Consider the following 14,960-nt stretch of genomic DNA (forward strand, 5'->3'; position numbering starts at 1 on the left):
AGTGCTGTGAAGTGTGTAAACCTGGCGATTCACAGATCTGTACCCTTGGGACTAATAATACATTATATGTTTATTAAAAAATAAAAAATTTTTTAAAAAGCAGTCAAACGTTATCAAACTATCTGTGGCATAATGGTAGTTTCAATGGGGTGTTTCTTTTCATAGTAGTTATTACTATAGTAAGTAATAACTATATTACTTACTATAACTATAGTTATATTACTTACTATAACTATATTACTTACTAGAGTAAGTAGTAAGTTATTACTGTTTTTTAAATTATTATATATGCCAATTTTAGTAAATAAATTTTAGTAAAAGCAGGATGATATCATCAACTGTCTTGTTATACTGTCCAAGCCCCAAATTTATAACCTATGTCAGCACAATTTGAAACCTCCTCTCTTTTATTACAAGAATAACAGTGTTTCCCCTGCCTACATCTCAAGGTGATTGGAGATACAAACAGGTTCATGAATTTATGGACTTCAGCAAATTTGCAAATTGAAATTATATAAATGCCATTGTTAGATGCCTTTCTATGGGAGTTCATAGGAGTTGTGCACATAATGTTAATACAGACTAATCTATAAGTGCAGAATAGACAAACATAAGGTATTTAAGACCACTTATAATTGATAATGTCCACAGCTATTACTTTAGGGATCTCAGGTCTGTAATAGCTGCTAAAAGTTATTTTATAAAGCACTTTGCAAATACAAAGTGTTCCATCATTGAAAGCATTGAGGCACATCAAAGGTGATGTTTAGGGAAGAAAGAGCATGCATCTTTGGCTGGAGTGGACTATGTGTTCTTGGAGCTGGCTTATTTCAAATAGCACACACCTGTTGCAGCTGCCCTGTCATTTATGCAAAGCATAAAACAAAACTTAAGCTATCTTAATCTCTTCTATGCCCAGCCATAGCTAAGTTCCCCAAATGTCTCTCATATCTCCCTACCCTCCATGCAACTGTCATCACGGAATAAGGCAGCAGACATAAGATCCCACTGATACTTAAAAAGTGAGGTCCAGAATCGGAGAGTTGCAGCGTCTACGGAGAGGCAGTAAGGAGGGCCGTACCCACTTCATGCTAGGATGATGGGAGGTGAGGACCATTTCCTCATGGGGTTGTTTTGGATCAGATAAATTGTTTCTCATGAAGGAGCATTTACCAAATGCAGATCTTTACCTACTTCCTTTTTACCTTCTTGATCGTGCCATAAATCTGGGGACAACACCCTGCTGTTCAGTTCCCATTCAAGAACCATCTCTTCTCTTTGTGTCCTGGGGACCAAAGTAATATGTGATATATCCTGGCCCCTGATGTTATAGTCTTTTTGATTTAATAATACAGTGAGGGAAGCATAAAGAAAATGAAGATGACACTTAAATTCTAAGCTGAGAGCATCTGTTATTCATTCTATCTACTTCCTTCTTTCCCCCCTTTGTATTTCTCCACTACGTACCCACCATACTTGCACAGGCAGAAACAGCAAATCTTTGCAAGACTGGCAGAGACCATAGGAGCCATAAGAAATAATGGAGTGAAATCAAGATACAGATGTTAAGTTGAAAACTATAGGATAAATGAGGAAGACTGAAATGGGAGGCCTCCCAGAAGAAGAAAACCTAGACTCTCACCCTGGAAACAAGTCAGTTTGATGCAGGTCATAGGAATTAGAGGAATCATTTTAAGCAGAGCCGGCTGGTCTCCTCTTTTATTATGTCCTAATTTTATTGAATATATGGTTCTGCCATCTTTTTTAAAAGAGTATCACGACTCTAGAAATGATACACACCTTTAGGAGTCATTGTTCAGGTTAAACGCCGTCCCTGAGAGTTAATATGTAAATTTTTCAGCTCTCGCAAGAAACATTGTAACGGGATATAGTGGTGTTATGGTTAGTAGCGCCATCAAGGGATTCCTGGAACTAAACAGCTGGAAGGGTGGAGAAGCAGAAAATATACTCATTTCATTTTTATAAATCATCTAAGCCCACTTTACCGAAATTCATTTATGTCTTCCCTAGATATGCTGTCTACACATTTATAAGAATTAGGTCATCGTTTTTTTCTTGATGATTCAGTTACCCAATTTGATGACACACTGTTGCAGCTTCCAAATTTGCTTCATAAAATAATTGTATCTAATTTAATGCCTTTTGAATTTGCTACCAGCCCAAGCACTGGGAAAAGCAAAAGAGAGGCATAAATGTAATAATCTGTAATAAAGGGAAAAAATATTTATCTTGACAAAAGTATATTAATATAGTTGGAATTTAATAAATTGGTGACAGAATAAGAATGATTATGGGCTTAAAGTTATATTAACTTTGACTTTATAAGGTTTATAATCGTGTAATTGGTAAAGACCCTTCGATTAAGAAGAAAACTCCTTGGGGAAGACAGAAGGGGTTATGGCCACTGTTAATACTGACTTCTTGCATTTTCAAGCTTGTAATGACTCCTTATGTAGTACTCAGCATAGTTCTACATCTCTATCACGTCCCGGAGGGAATCAGGGGTAGCAGTAAGGGGAAAGAGCTACAGACCAGGCTAAATTTTAATGTAGAGGGAAATCAAGGGTATAGTCACAAAGTCTGTATGACTCCCTACTATCTCCTGGGAGGTTAGAGACTAATTCAAGAAACAATGTTAAGACAGTATGTTCAAATATAAAGTGGTAACAAAATCAATGCTGTGGCAAGAGGACTTGTTTTTGAAGCAAGCTCAAAGGAGGTTGCAAAGTAAGAAATTGGGACTTCAGTGTAAACTTGATAAATTCATAAGATTTATGACCCCAAGGGAGATAAACAGGTAAACTGTGTAATAGGATAAAAACAGTAAAAGTTTGGGAGTAAGCATGGAGTAGTACGTTGGGAAGGCATTCTTTGGGAGAATAAAAAAATAACTGGTGGGTTGGGTTTGCCAGTTTCTGTGGTATAAACCCTCCCTGCATGGTGAAGTCTGGCTCTTAGTGGGGTGTGAGGAATGCGGGGCAGAAGAGACGCTGCCGTCAGCAGCTCTGAGGAAAGCCAGCGCCCGGGAGCCCCGGCAGAACGCTGCATGTGGGGAGAAAGGTGTCAGCCCGTGTCCGGGAGCACTGGCAGACGACATTCGCCGTTCAGCCAAGCCAGGGCTGTCCTGGGGCATGGGGGTAGCCACGATGAAGACTCGGCACGTCACTCCTGCTGAGTCCCTAAAGGGGTCTGGCCGAGGGAGAAAGGTGGCGAGGAAGCCATGTGTGCTGCGAAGGACCGTCAGGGAGTAGAACACAGGATGGACGCCGAGATTCTACACGGGGAGCTCATGGGACCAACGTGAAGGGGGTCTGGGTGAAGAGAAAGAGAAATGAGCATCCAGAGTGGGAACGGAGATGAGTGGAGGACGGTTCAAAAGGGGAAAGCGAGCACACAGGGAATAAGGGAGCGAAGCTGCAGGAGCGCCAGTGTTTACCCGGAGCTCTGTTGCCTACCACCCAGCAGTTCTATTATTTATTATCTAATATCCAATGGTTCCCTACTGAGAGGGAACAACGGTGGGACCAGGAAGACAGCCGGCATTTAGGAGGGCCTGGTGGCAGGGTCAGCAGTTAGTTGAGGAGAATCGGTAAGAAGAACAAGTCAATGGAACCAAGGCCTGGATGTTGAGTACACTGTCTTTTGACAAAATGGAAAACAGTTAATAGCAGTAAGGGAAAGGAGAGAAAGAGGGAGAGAGATAATGGACTTTAGAAACATGCAGAGGAAATAAGCATTTCCAGAGGAAAAAGAGACACTTGGAATAGAAAATATTCCGAACGGGATTTCTTCCAGGGTGGAGGAATCCCTGGAACACACTGTGCCTGAACTCCATCAACTGTGAGCTAGAGCACTTGGGCAAGTCACATTTCTTAACCTCGGATTCCTCCACTGCAAAAGGAATCTGCCATGGGACACTGGCCTGGGAAGGTGAGACGGGAAACCGTGGAAGCGATCAGTCTGGACTAGCATCCAGCAGGGGCGACAGCAGCAGGACGGGAGCGCGGGAAGCAATAGGCCATCCCGCAAGGAGTTAGCAATGTACCCATTACGCAGCACGGACGGAATGGGAAGCCCGTGGGTGACAAGGCTTTGCCCTACGAGGTGTCGAAGCTGAGGTTGGGGATGTGCGCGGCGGCTTTGAGCCCAGACTGGAGTCAGATGTGGCTGTGAGCCTCAACCCGTCCTCCACGGCCCGTCTCTGGGACATGCTGAAATACAAATTGTGTTTCTTTATCTGTGAAACGAGTGTCTAGAGTTATTATTGCCATGGCTGCTGTGAGTATCGGTGTGATCCCAGTAAAGCGGGCAGCACGTTTTCCGGCCTCCCATTAAGGCCTTCATAAAGGTTGGCCACACTTTTTATTTTTGAAACCCTAAGATGAGTTTTTTTCTCAGGAGACTCAGAACTTAAGAGTTACAGTAAGCTCTTCCCTAAAGTTATGGGAGCAGCAAAATAATGTTATGGAAAAGGTTAAAAATCACAGGGTGTGTCAGGAAAGAAATTCTAACATCGCCCCAAATCATGTCGCTGAGCACTTGGATACAGTATTATCTCCACAGTCACCTTGTTTCAAAGGTCTAAGAGAGGTGAAAGAGTCCTTAAAAGGGATCCTTTAATTATCAAGGCGTGTTTGTCATTTTCAAGGAGGAAAAAGACAAAAAGGAGCCATCAAATCAAGAAGTACATAAATGTGCATAGTAAATCCTAGAATGCTAGGACAGCAAAGGATAACATTATGCAGAAGGCCATGAACTTGAGAAACAGAAGGAAGAAAAACACGGGTATTTAAGGAGCATCATCTAAGTTTGTTATTGGGTTTGTCAAACTTGGGTCACGTGGAACACGACTTCTAGGAACGAATAAGCTGGCGTGCCAGGAGTCAATGGGAGGCGAATTCTTTTCACTTAGTGGAAACTTTTACACCACCAGTATCAAAGCCATGTATTGATTCTGGGTTGCTAACGCCATCTGGTCATCTGGGACTCACCCCTGCAGAATGGAGACGGAAAGTCCCACGAAGCACCATTCCCAGGGCTGACAATGCAGGTCAGAATCGCGTGGCCTTCCAAGATGTAGCCGGAGAGACAGCTGTACCTGATCTTGTCCCCGATGTTGAACCTTGTTCCGTGCAGAACTCCTTTCAGGATTTCCCCCGGATTTCCACATGTGTGGCTAGGTAAAACTGTTGAAAGAAAAAAAAAGAAAAAAACAGAAAAGTTAAAAATATTTCTATGGAGATCAACTTTTACCCCAAAACACGCACTGCATTTGAATGATTCAGATTAGCAAACCCAGTATAAACACATTTTCATTTTGCCTGAAAAAACAGAATATATATTCATGTTTTAGAATATCTACCATTTAACCATGTTGAAAGATCCTTTAAAAGTTAAAAATAAATGCAGTTTGAGAGGGAAAAATACAGTTCTGCTTAGCTTCTGCCTTCTTGATGACCTCTAGATCATTCTCTAATTAGGAGATCCTACAGTCGCCTGCAGTTAGTGGCCGGGTGACACAGTGGGGATATGGACATCTGAAAACGTGGGATCAGAAATACAGCAGAAATGAATATTCATATCACATTGGTCCTTATTCCTTTAGGACCAACACCACCAAATACACATCACTAACCAATGTTCAGTAAATGTTTGTTGGACAGACGACTGAATTAAGGAATAAAGTGAAGATTTCATTCGTTAATCTAACAGACTTAAAAAAAAAAAATCACACCACTATTATATTCCCACTTGGCTGTTAGGATTCATGCATATATAGTGTCTGGTTGACAACAAAGTTTTATCTATAATAGTTTTGACGAAGCAAGTCTGTAAAAAAGCCTTGATTCTGTTGTTTCCGGACCTGCTCACTTTTTATGCGGAGAACATTCTCTGCCTAATTCAAGTGCCTTGAAACCTCCTCAACAGGATGGCAGTCCATACTCAGAACATAATTTTGAACTTAACTGATTCACTGTTAGGTTAAATTGATCAAGCTGATGAGTGTTGGTTCCTATCTACATTTTCTGGTTTAAATTTAGCATCTGATCACTAAGTCAGAGCTATCATAAAGTAGTGAAATTAACCAAGGGCCTGCCACTTAAGAGAGAAATGATTTCTGGGGCCCCTGGGGGGGAGCTCAGTCAGTTAAGTACCTGATTTTGGCTCAGGTCCTAATCTCAGCATCCTGGGATCAAGCCCCAGGTCTGGCTCCCTGCTCAGTGGGGACTCTGCTTCTCCCTCTCCTTCTGCCTCTCCCCTGCTCATAAATAAAATCTTTTTGAAAAATGATTTCCAAAAAAGCATTTCCAATAAACAAATTATTTTATATCTGTACTCTTTTTTTTATTTTTAACATAGATCTGGGGTGGATTTTGATATATGTGTATAATGGAATGCAAAATATTGCTTACTCTGTTTGTAAACTGAGAAATAAAACTTTCCCAATGAATGGGAAGGGAATTTCAGTGATTTCTAAAATGATTTTTATTATTATAAAATCATTAAATAGGTACAAACTAAGCTACGTAAAAACACTTAGAGAACAAATGTTACAACTTCAATATGTAATATTGACATGTTTATGAAATCAGTTTACATAGTCGAAGCATGCTCAGCTCTAGATTTTTAAAAAAAAGTTTGTGAAACCAGTCTGCAAAAACCTGTTAGTTTAGACAACACAATAGAAAAATTCACTATAATCTACAATCTTCTTTGTCTTTTATACAAAAAGAAAGTCTGTATTTAATTCCACATTCACTATCACTAAGGCAATAAATTTGTTTTTTAAAAAAGTGTTTAAAAACACTGTTCGGTCTCTAACCCTTCTAAGGTAGAAAGTCTCAGTTTTAGCTAGGAGGACCGCTTCAGTCCACGACCAAGGACGTCTGCCCAGCAGCAGAGCTGGGGGTCTGAGAGCCAGAGACAGGGAAGGCGGGGGCTGAGTTTCCACCAATGGGAAAAGAGAGAGGGGGGTGGGGGGATATGTACACAGGAGTGCTTCTGGTGTTACCCTTCCGGCTCCAAGAGTATTTAGAATTCACAAATCCTTCCTTGCATTTTTTTTTTTTTAAGATTTTACTTATTTATCTGACAGAGAGCACAAGCAGGGGGAGCAGCAGGCAGGGAGAGAGGGAGTAGCAGGCTCCCCACTGCGCAGGGAGCCCGATGGGGCCCTGGATCCCAGGACCCCAGGACCATGACCTGAGCCAAAGGCAGCCGATGAACACGCTGAACTAGCCAATTGCCCATCTTGTTTTTTTCAAAGACACCTTTATTATTTACATTAAATGGTACAAAGACTTATTAGAAGGTACACAGATTCACTTTAAAATGTGTCCAGATAAATTGTTTCCCCAAAGACAAAAGTAATCAATGTAAATCTATCAAAAACTTTAAAACCTGCTATAGAGAACCACAGTGTGTGATTACTTTCAGAAGTGAAAAAACCCCATAAGCTACTCTGAAAGCTAAATGTGACCGATACAACTTTTCTATCTACCTCTCTATTGAGAATAGCAAGAAATCATTTCAGTGACTAGCTTTAGCGCAGATAACATAATTGACTTTTGTACAGAAAGACCAGAGTAACAGAAATACAATATGAAATATTCCACACGATGTTGCTGCTTCATGAGCAAACGCCATTCTATTTAATACCTATTTATTACATTGAAAGAAAAGTGAAGGAGAGGTCATACATAAAAGTTGGCTGTGCAGTCACATTGCTAGGAAGCATGGAATTGCATGGACTTTGAAATGTTAAAGGATAAAGAAAAAAAAAAAAAAAGAAAAAAGAAAAATCATTCCTGAAAACAGGGATCTCCCAAAGTGGGCCTCTGTCTTAAAACTTCTAACAGAGTTCAACACAGCATTGGAAACAGACAACTGTGGGCATTCAGAACAATAATTTTGGCCATTCTGGGTCATCAAGCTAGGGGAGGGCTCTGTAATACGGATGTTCAAAGTGACTGACCGCCAGAGAAAACAGAGGAGCCAATGGAAGGTGCCTACGATGAACACGGCAGCCCAAACAGTGTAGACGAAGGGTCTTCTTCAAGCGCAGCTGCTGACTGCCAGCGAGACGGTGGCGCTACTGATGCCAGCCATGCCCATTAGAGCCACGGGCAGAGATGGGCTTCTCTGGGTCTGGGCCGCGCAGATGGGAAAAGTGATCAAACACTAACTTTTAAAGTTTAGTGTCACTGGTTGGTAGGACGAGGTTATAAATTTATGATTTGAGGAATGAGTATTTTACTGCCAATGAACTTGATTTTAGAAAAAATGATAAAAAATGTGAACAATGCCAGCGAGAAAGTAGAAATAACTGAGGATGAATGAAAAGATTCACTTTCGGTTATAAACAACAAAATGTCAAAAGTGGGCACATTATAAAAGCATTATCAATTCAATTAACCATGATCAGAATACCCTAAATTGTAAAGAATCGATGAAAATAACTGTAGGTCTACGCGAAGATTTAAGACAACGGCATGTAAAACTTGCCAACACACAAAAATCCAGGGGCTGGGAAAGAATAATTTAACATAAACTCCATCCAAATGGCATTTCTGCCAATTTCATTTTAACTAATTTTTTACCCGGTTCCCCTGAAGATAGTGAATGTCCCTTTGTGTCTCCCATGGTAATGAGCGCACATTAAGTATTTAGTAAATACTTATTGAATTGACTTGAACTCTAATTTTAATTCCCTTAAATCCTTTCTTGAAGTAATTTGCACTCTTTCCCATGGATGCTTCAAGAAAGAAATTCTTATTTGGGTAATGGGAATTCAGCACCCAGCGCATACATTTGGTAATGGGAAAGCATTTCTTGAAAGGAGCTCTGGGCACAGTTCCTCCTTCTCAAGGCAGGTCTCATTCCATCAGACCGCACGAAGCCAAATCTGCACACCCAGGGCTTGAAACACAGGCTGCCATTCTAATTACACTCACGGAAATTCCCTCCCTGACGCATTTGGTTTGGCAAGTGTCTTGGTCACAACTCAGGAACTTCATTAGGCTTTCGTTAGAACCTTGACCCCGACTGTTTAAGTGATGAAATGGGTGTCCTATCAACTCCTTTTCCAGGAGAAAAGCAAAACCACAATGATGCTGAAATAAAACAGAGCATTCGTATTCATTCTGAACGGGACAAAAGGCTAGTGAATGGAAGTGTGAAATCCATCGGGGGAGAGGCAGCATTTTTCACAGCTTGCGCACAATCAATGAAATGTCACTGGGCGTAATCGTTTGGAAACCGGGTCCCAGAGGGTGTATGTCAGATGATTTGTTTACACTTTGCCTTTCTAGGAGTCTCCCTGCAGCTTAAGGAAATAAAACCTGGAGTGCCCACATGACACACAGCACTTGAAATGTAAACTAAGGAGATGTGGGTGTCCATGCCTCTTTGCGCTCCCTCCCACAGTCTTGGGGAGGGATTAGAAAAATAGGGTTATCTAATTTTCAGAAACTTTAAAAATCTTGGAACTGGAAAAACCCCATAAATCTTGACAAATCTTGACACCTGACCTCTTTTCTCAGTACAGAACTCTCTAAATCATGGACGGCTGCTAAAGCAGGAGGATGGAAAGAGGGTCGTGGCGCAAGAAAACCCCAAGGACTGCTCAGGAGACCAATAACACATACCGCCTTTCCCAGTCACTATTCGCGGTGGAGGAACAGTGAGGAAGAAATGCTGCATGAAAACTATTACTCTGAAGAGTGACAGGAGCTCCAGGACTGAACTAAAAGACAATGTGAGTTTTATACACATTTCAAGGTGAAAAGTAGTAAGGTTTGGCCAGATTCGAAAGGAAAGTTCATCTCTAAGGGCAGCAGTTGTAGCAGTGGACATTCAGCAAGGGAAGTCTATCTTGAGCTGGGTTATGGGAAGGGGATGGGCTCTCAGACTTGTGTTTCCACTTCAGAAATGGCCTGTAATTTGGGGCAAATGACTCAAATCTCAGTTTCTGTGTCTTGAATGGGGAGATGACGTGTAAAGCCTATGGATGGGTGTGTGGGAAGCAAAAGGAAATAATACAGATTGAACAGTTAGCAGGATGTCCGGAACAGAAGGAAGGGTCAATAGACATTCACAATTCTGATTTTCCCCAGATGTAATGAGCCATGGAAGTTTCAGGGAAATAACAGAAACTTACAAGTGTGCAGCGCTTCTAATACATACCGACTTCGGAAACGACAAAGCTAGTAAAAGTCCGTGGGAACCAATATTGTCGTTAAAATGGGCAACCAAGGAGAAAGACATCCCATTCTATTTTTAGCCATATTAATTCTACTTTACTATTCCTGCTTTGTTATAATAATACTAATACTTACACATATGAGCTAGGCATGGTTTATATTTATTAACAGTATGCATGAAGTAAGTACTACTATTATCCTATTTCTGTAAAGAAAGCTACTGTGGCACAGAGAAGTTAAGTAATTTCTCCATGGCCACACAGCTGGAAGTACTGGTGGTAGGATTTGCAAATGCCTGATCCAGAATTTCTATTCTTCAGCACTATAATAAACTTTCTTACAAACATGTCAACATCAAAAGAAATAATAAAGTGTCTTCAAATCTGTAGTGTTCTCAATGGAGATTTGCTTGATATAATAACATGGGTTATTATATCACTTAACTTTGTGCAATGGGTTCTTTCATAGTCTTTTTTTTTTTTTATTTTTTTTTTTGAGTAGACTCAACACCCACCATGGATCCACCCAACAAGAGGATCAAACTCATGATCCCAAGATCAAGATCTGAGCTGAAATCAAGAGTTGGATGCTCAACCAACTGAGTTTTCCAGGCGCCCCTCAGGGTCTTCTATTTTTAAGTCAAAGGCAGACGTTGTCTAAATTTTTCTAATCTGGAGCTACAGCGGGGCCTTGGCTATCTCAAACAACACAGGCATTAATCCAGGAATAAGTTACTGCAAAATTAGTACAAAAAGAGTTAAATGAAAAATGGAGAGGATGAAGCAGCAACTTAGGAAGAATTTCCTAGGGTGACCCAACGAAAGAGAATGCATGAATAGGACCATGATGACCAATGATGCAATATGAGAACATGATCATTTTTGTTCAAACAGATTACACTCTTTGTTTTAAAATCCGTGGAGTGTGTCCATGGGTGTACTCTAGAGTCAACCAGAAAAGAAGGACCACAAAAGTCCTTAAGTTTCTTCTGACTGGGGAAGTAAGAGTAGAAAAAGCTGAAGGAAAAGAGGTTGGGAACCCATGATTAAATCCTCTAGAATATCCAAAATTAAGGAGCCGGGCAGTCATTCAACTCCATAGAAAAATGAGCAAAAGTTGAGAGTAAGACCAAACAGAGAGCTCAGGAGTCAAACTGAAAAATAATCATGGACACGTGGATGCCTGCTAATATCAAAGATTGAAAATTCATCATGAGATTGATATGCAAAAAGAGCACAGCAATAAGGAGCAACACAAGATGTACTTTTCAACTGTCATGGAATCATCAAAAAGGAAATGACATGTACATTAATTTCACCAGGGCCATTTGCATATCCTCCAGCCACATGGTGGATTATAGACATGTTCATTAACTTGTAAATCACTTTTAAGACCATTTTTCTTTCTTCTTCTCTGAAGTGAAGTTTATATTCAACAAATGAATGTTCCATTGGTTACGAATGTCTCAATATTTGTGAAAAGATAAGGTGAAAGTAGTTCTAAAATCTGTAAAGGAAATTTAAACAAATATGACCACAAGCCCTTGAACACGTTCCCTTAATGAGAGCAAGGTTACTAGCAACAGTGCAAAGCCTGCTCAGAATGACATTTGCCCTGCCCAAATACCACGCCGCTGGCTAACACGTGATATCCATGTAACGAGGATCACGCGTCCATTCCAGAGGTTAATATCACACTAAGTAACATGAAGGGTGGTTAACAAATTCAATTAAATTGAAACAGCTCTAGGAAACAGCTCCAAACTCTTTGTCAGTCATGGCTCATTTGGTAATTCAAATAAGGAAGGATTTAAAACTGACTAGAACACTTCCTCTTTCCACTAAGTTAAGGTATCAAGGGCTGGATTTACCTTCCTGCCTTAACCAAGTTAAGGAAAAATAAGTCAAAATTTATGAAAAACAAAAACAAAAACAAAAACCGACCCTCAAAGCACTGGATATCATGCACGGCTGGAACACGATCCCTGAGATGATGAGACAGTCCCTACCATTTCTCTGGCTTTGTTGCCTGGAGAGACTTGCATGCCCAGACTTGCACAGGGCACGGACTCCCAGGCTGACCCAGCGGTCTCCCCGAATGAAGACACAGAAACGACAGAGAATGGGGCAGGTCAAAGAAGCTAAAAGTCACAGACAGAGGGAGGCACCCAGAGAACAACCGAGGGCCCTGTTGCATTCCAGGTGAGTACTGACCTATGCAGGTAAGGACAATTACCCAAGTCTAGTGGAAGAATGACCAACAGATTAACAGGTAATAGTGCCCAGAATGCTCTCGGGGCTGAGCAGACTGCCTCCCAGCAAACAGCAGAAATCTTCAACACGCACTGAGCAGAGAACAGAGTACTGAGAAAGCTCAGGGGTGGGGGAAGAAAATCACTCTAGAGTAAGTGCTACCTAGATCACGACTTAGAAATCTTCTAAGCACAAGACCAGAGTAGGGGGAGGCCAGCAAGACGCCTACCACTCCCTGCTGGGGCCGTGCAGCCGGGCCCCCACCTGCACAGACCGGCTGTGAGTGACCACCTACGTACAACCGCCACCCCGGACTCTCAACTCCCCTCACCCTTCATCCAGTCTTCAAAAGCAGTCCCAGGAAGGACCGGACAGATACAAGAAGTTTAACTACATCCAAAAAGAAAATGCAAGAACGGTTTTGGGAATACAAAAATATCCCACACCCACCAAAGATTCTCCAGGGCTGGTATCCAGTCAAGAATTACTAAGCTTGGGGCGCCTGGGTGGCTCAGTGGGTTAAAGCGTCTGCCTTTGGCTCAGGTCATGATCCCAAGACCCTGGGATTGAGCCCCGCATCGGGCTCTCTGCTCAGCAGGGAGCCTGCTTCCTTCTCTCTCTCTGCCTGCTTCTCTGCCTACTTGTGATCTCTCTCTCCATCAAATAAATAAATAAAATCTTAAAAAAAAAAATTACTAAGCTTGCAAAAAAAGCAAGACACAATCCATAATGAGGGGGAAAAACACAAAAAACTTAGCCAGAAATGACACAGGTGGTTGAATTAGTAGCTGACATTAAAACAGGCATAATAATTGTACTCCATGTGCTCAAGCAAGATTAGACATGTTAACTAAACAGAAGGAAAAAAAAACAGGTAAAGATGATGAGATTTCAGAATAAAGCAATGTCCAATGTCACACTGACTTTAAGAAACACACTTGAAATACAAAGACAGGAGTAGATAGAAGCGAAATGATGGGAAGTGTAACCAAAGAACAGAATGTTCAGCAAAAGCACACTCAAGTTGCTGTGTTAATAGCACACAGAACAGTTTTAATGCAAGGAATATTACCAGGAATGAAGAAGCTTATTTCATGATGATAAAAGAGTGAACATAGCAGTCCTAAACATGTATGTGCTTCATAACAAAGCCCCAAAGCACATGATGTAAATACTGATAGAACCGCAAAAAAACAATGTGTAAAACCAAATTACAGCTGGAGATTTCCACATGAGCCTCGTAATTGAATGAGCAAGCATACAAAAAATCAGGCTTGCACAGCCTTTGCAATCACCTTCTAATTAATTAACGCCTCAACAAGAAGTCACAAGGGATATTTGAAAATACTTGAACAGGTTGAAATGGTAAAATGGCACACTGCCGTCGTGGGATGCATCAAAAACTATGCTTAGATGGAGAGTTATAGCATATAACATTTATAACCTAAAAAAAGAAAAATCTCAAAAAAAAAAAAATCTCTTAGGCCTCCATCATGAGCACCTGGAGAAGAGAAAGCCAATTAATCCAAAGAAAGAAGTATCAAAGACAAAAACAGGTATTATTCCTCAATAACACTATTAAAAGATGTCAATATATCTCACGCCCCCTCCTCCAAGCAGTCCTCACTGCATTCCAAGTCACAATTAGTGGTGAGGCTGCAAGTGTGCAGACACCACAAATCCCACTCCAGAGGTGGCTTGCTGTCTGGGAGGCAGGGCAGGGGTGTGCAAGTAGGTACAGCACAGTGTCCTCAGAACTCGTGCGGAATCTTGTACGGAGTCCCATGAGAGGAAGGAGGAGTTGTGAAAGTCTGAATGAAGGAAGCGTCTCTATGTGTACCTCAAACAGACTTCTGGAAAACCCTAACACGAAACATGGAGACAGCAAATGCTTTATGTGCTATGTTAATCCTCACAACTTTCCAAAAGGGGCATTCTTCCAGCTGTATCTGCAAAGAAGGTGAGACCAGAGAGGTTGAGGAACTTGGCTGAGGGAACACAGGTGAGCCCACACCTCTGCAAACCCTAGGATATTACTGTGTCACTATTGTGTTGATATAATTGAAAAGCTTTTAAATAAAAAAAAAATAATAATGATAATGTTAGAAATCATTTGGGGATAGTTTAATACAAAAAACAAAAACACTGGGGCCCCTGGGTGGCTCAGTGGGTTAAGCCTCTGCCTTCGGCTCAGGTCATGATCCCAGGGTCCTGGGATCGAGCCCCACATCGGGCTCTCTGCTCAGCAGGGAGCCTGCTTCCTCCTCTCTCTCTCTGTCTGCCTCTCTGCCTACTTGGGATCTCTGTCTGTCAAATAAATAAAATCTTTAAAAAAAAAAAAAAAGGCTGAAGAACCAGAAACTGGGTTCTTGTTCTCTCTAGCCTGCTGTCTGTCTTCCTCTGTGATATCCTATTTTCTTTTCCATCTCGATAGTAACAAATACAATGACAAGTAGGATGACTCATCCATTATGAACGTTTAAGA

The 14,960-nt window shown here is 41.3% G+C and overlaps 1 protein-coding gene across 1 annotated transcript in view; it reads right to left on the reverse strand.

The window, feature by feature from the left end:
• The window catches only part of CSMD1 (CUB and Sushi multiple domains 1), a gene marked incomplete at both ends in the record, with an annotated part of 1,981,616 nt that overhangs the window by 1,026,969 nt on the left and 939,687 nt on the right, over nucleotides 1-14,960 (reverse strand). Inside the window, one exon of the mRNA XM_080796866.1 lies at nucleotides 5,013-5,207. Within this exon, the coding sequence (XP_080652992.1) occupies nucleotides 5,013-5,207 (195 nt within the window). The remainder of the gene's footprint in view (nucleotides 1-5,012; nucleotides 5,208-14,960) is intronic.

Source organism: Martes martes (genome assembly GCF_963455335.1).
Source record: "Martes martes genome assembly, chromosome: 2".
NCBI classification, from domain to species: Eukaryota; Metazoa; Chordata; class Mammalia; order Carnivora; family Mustelidae; genus Martes; species Martes martes.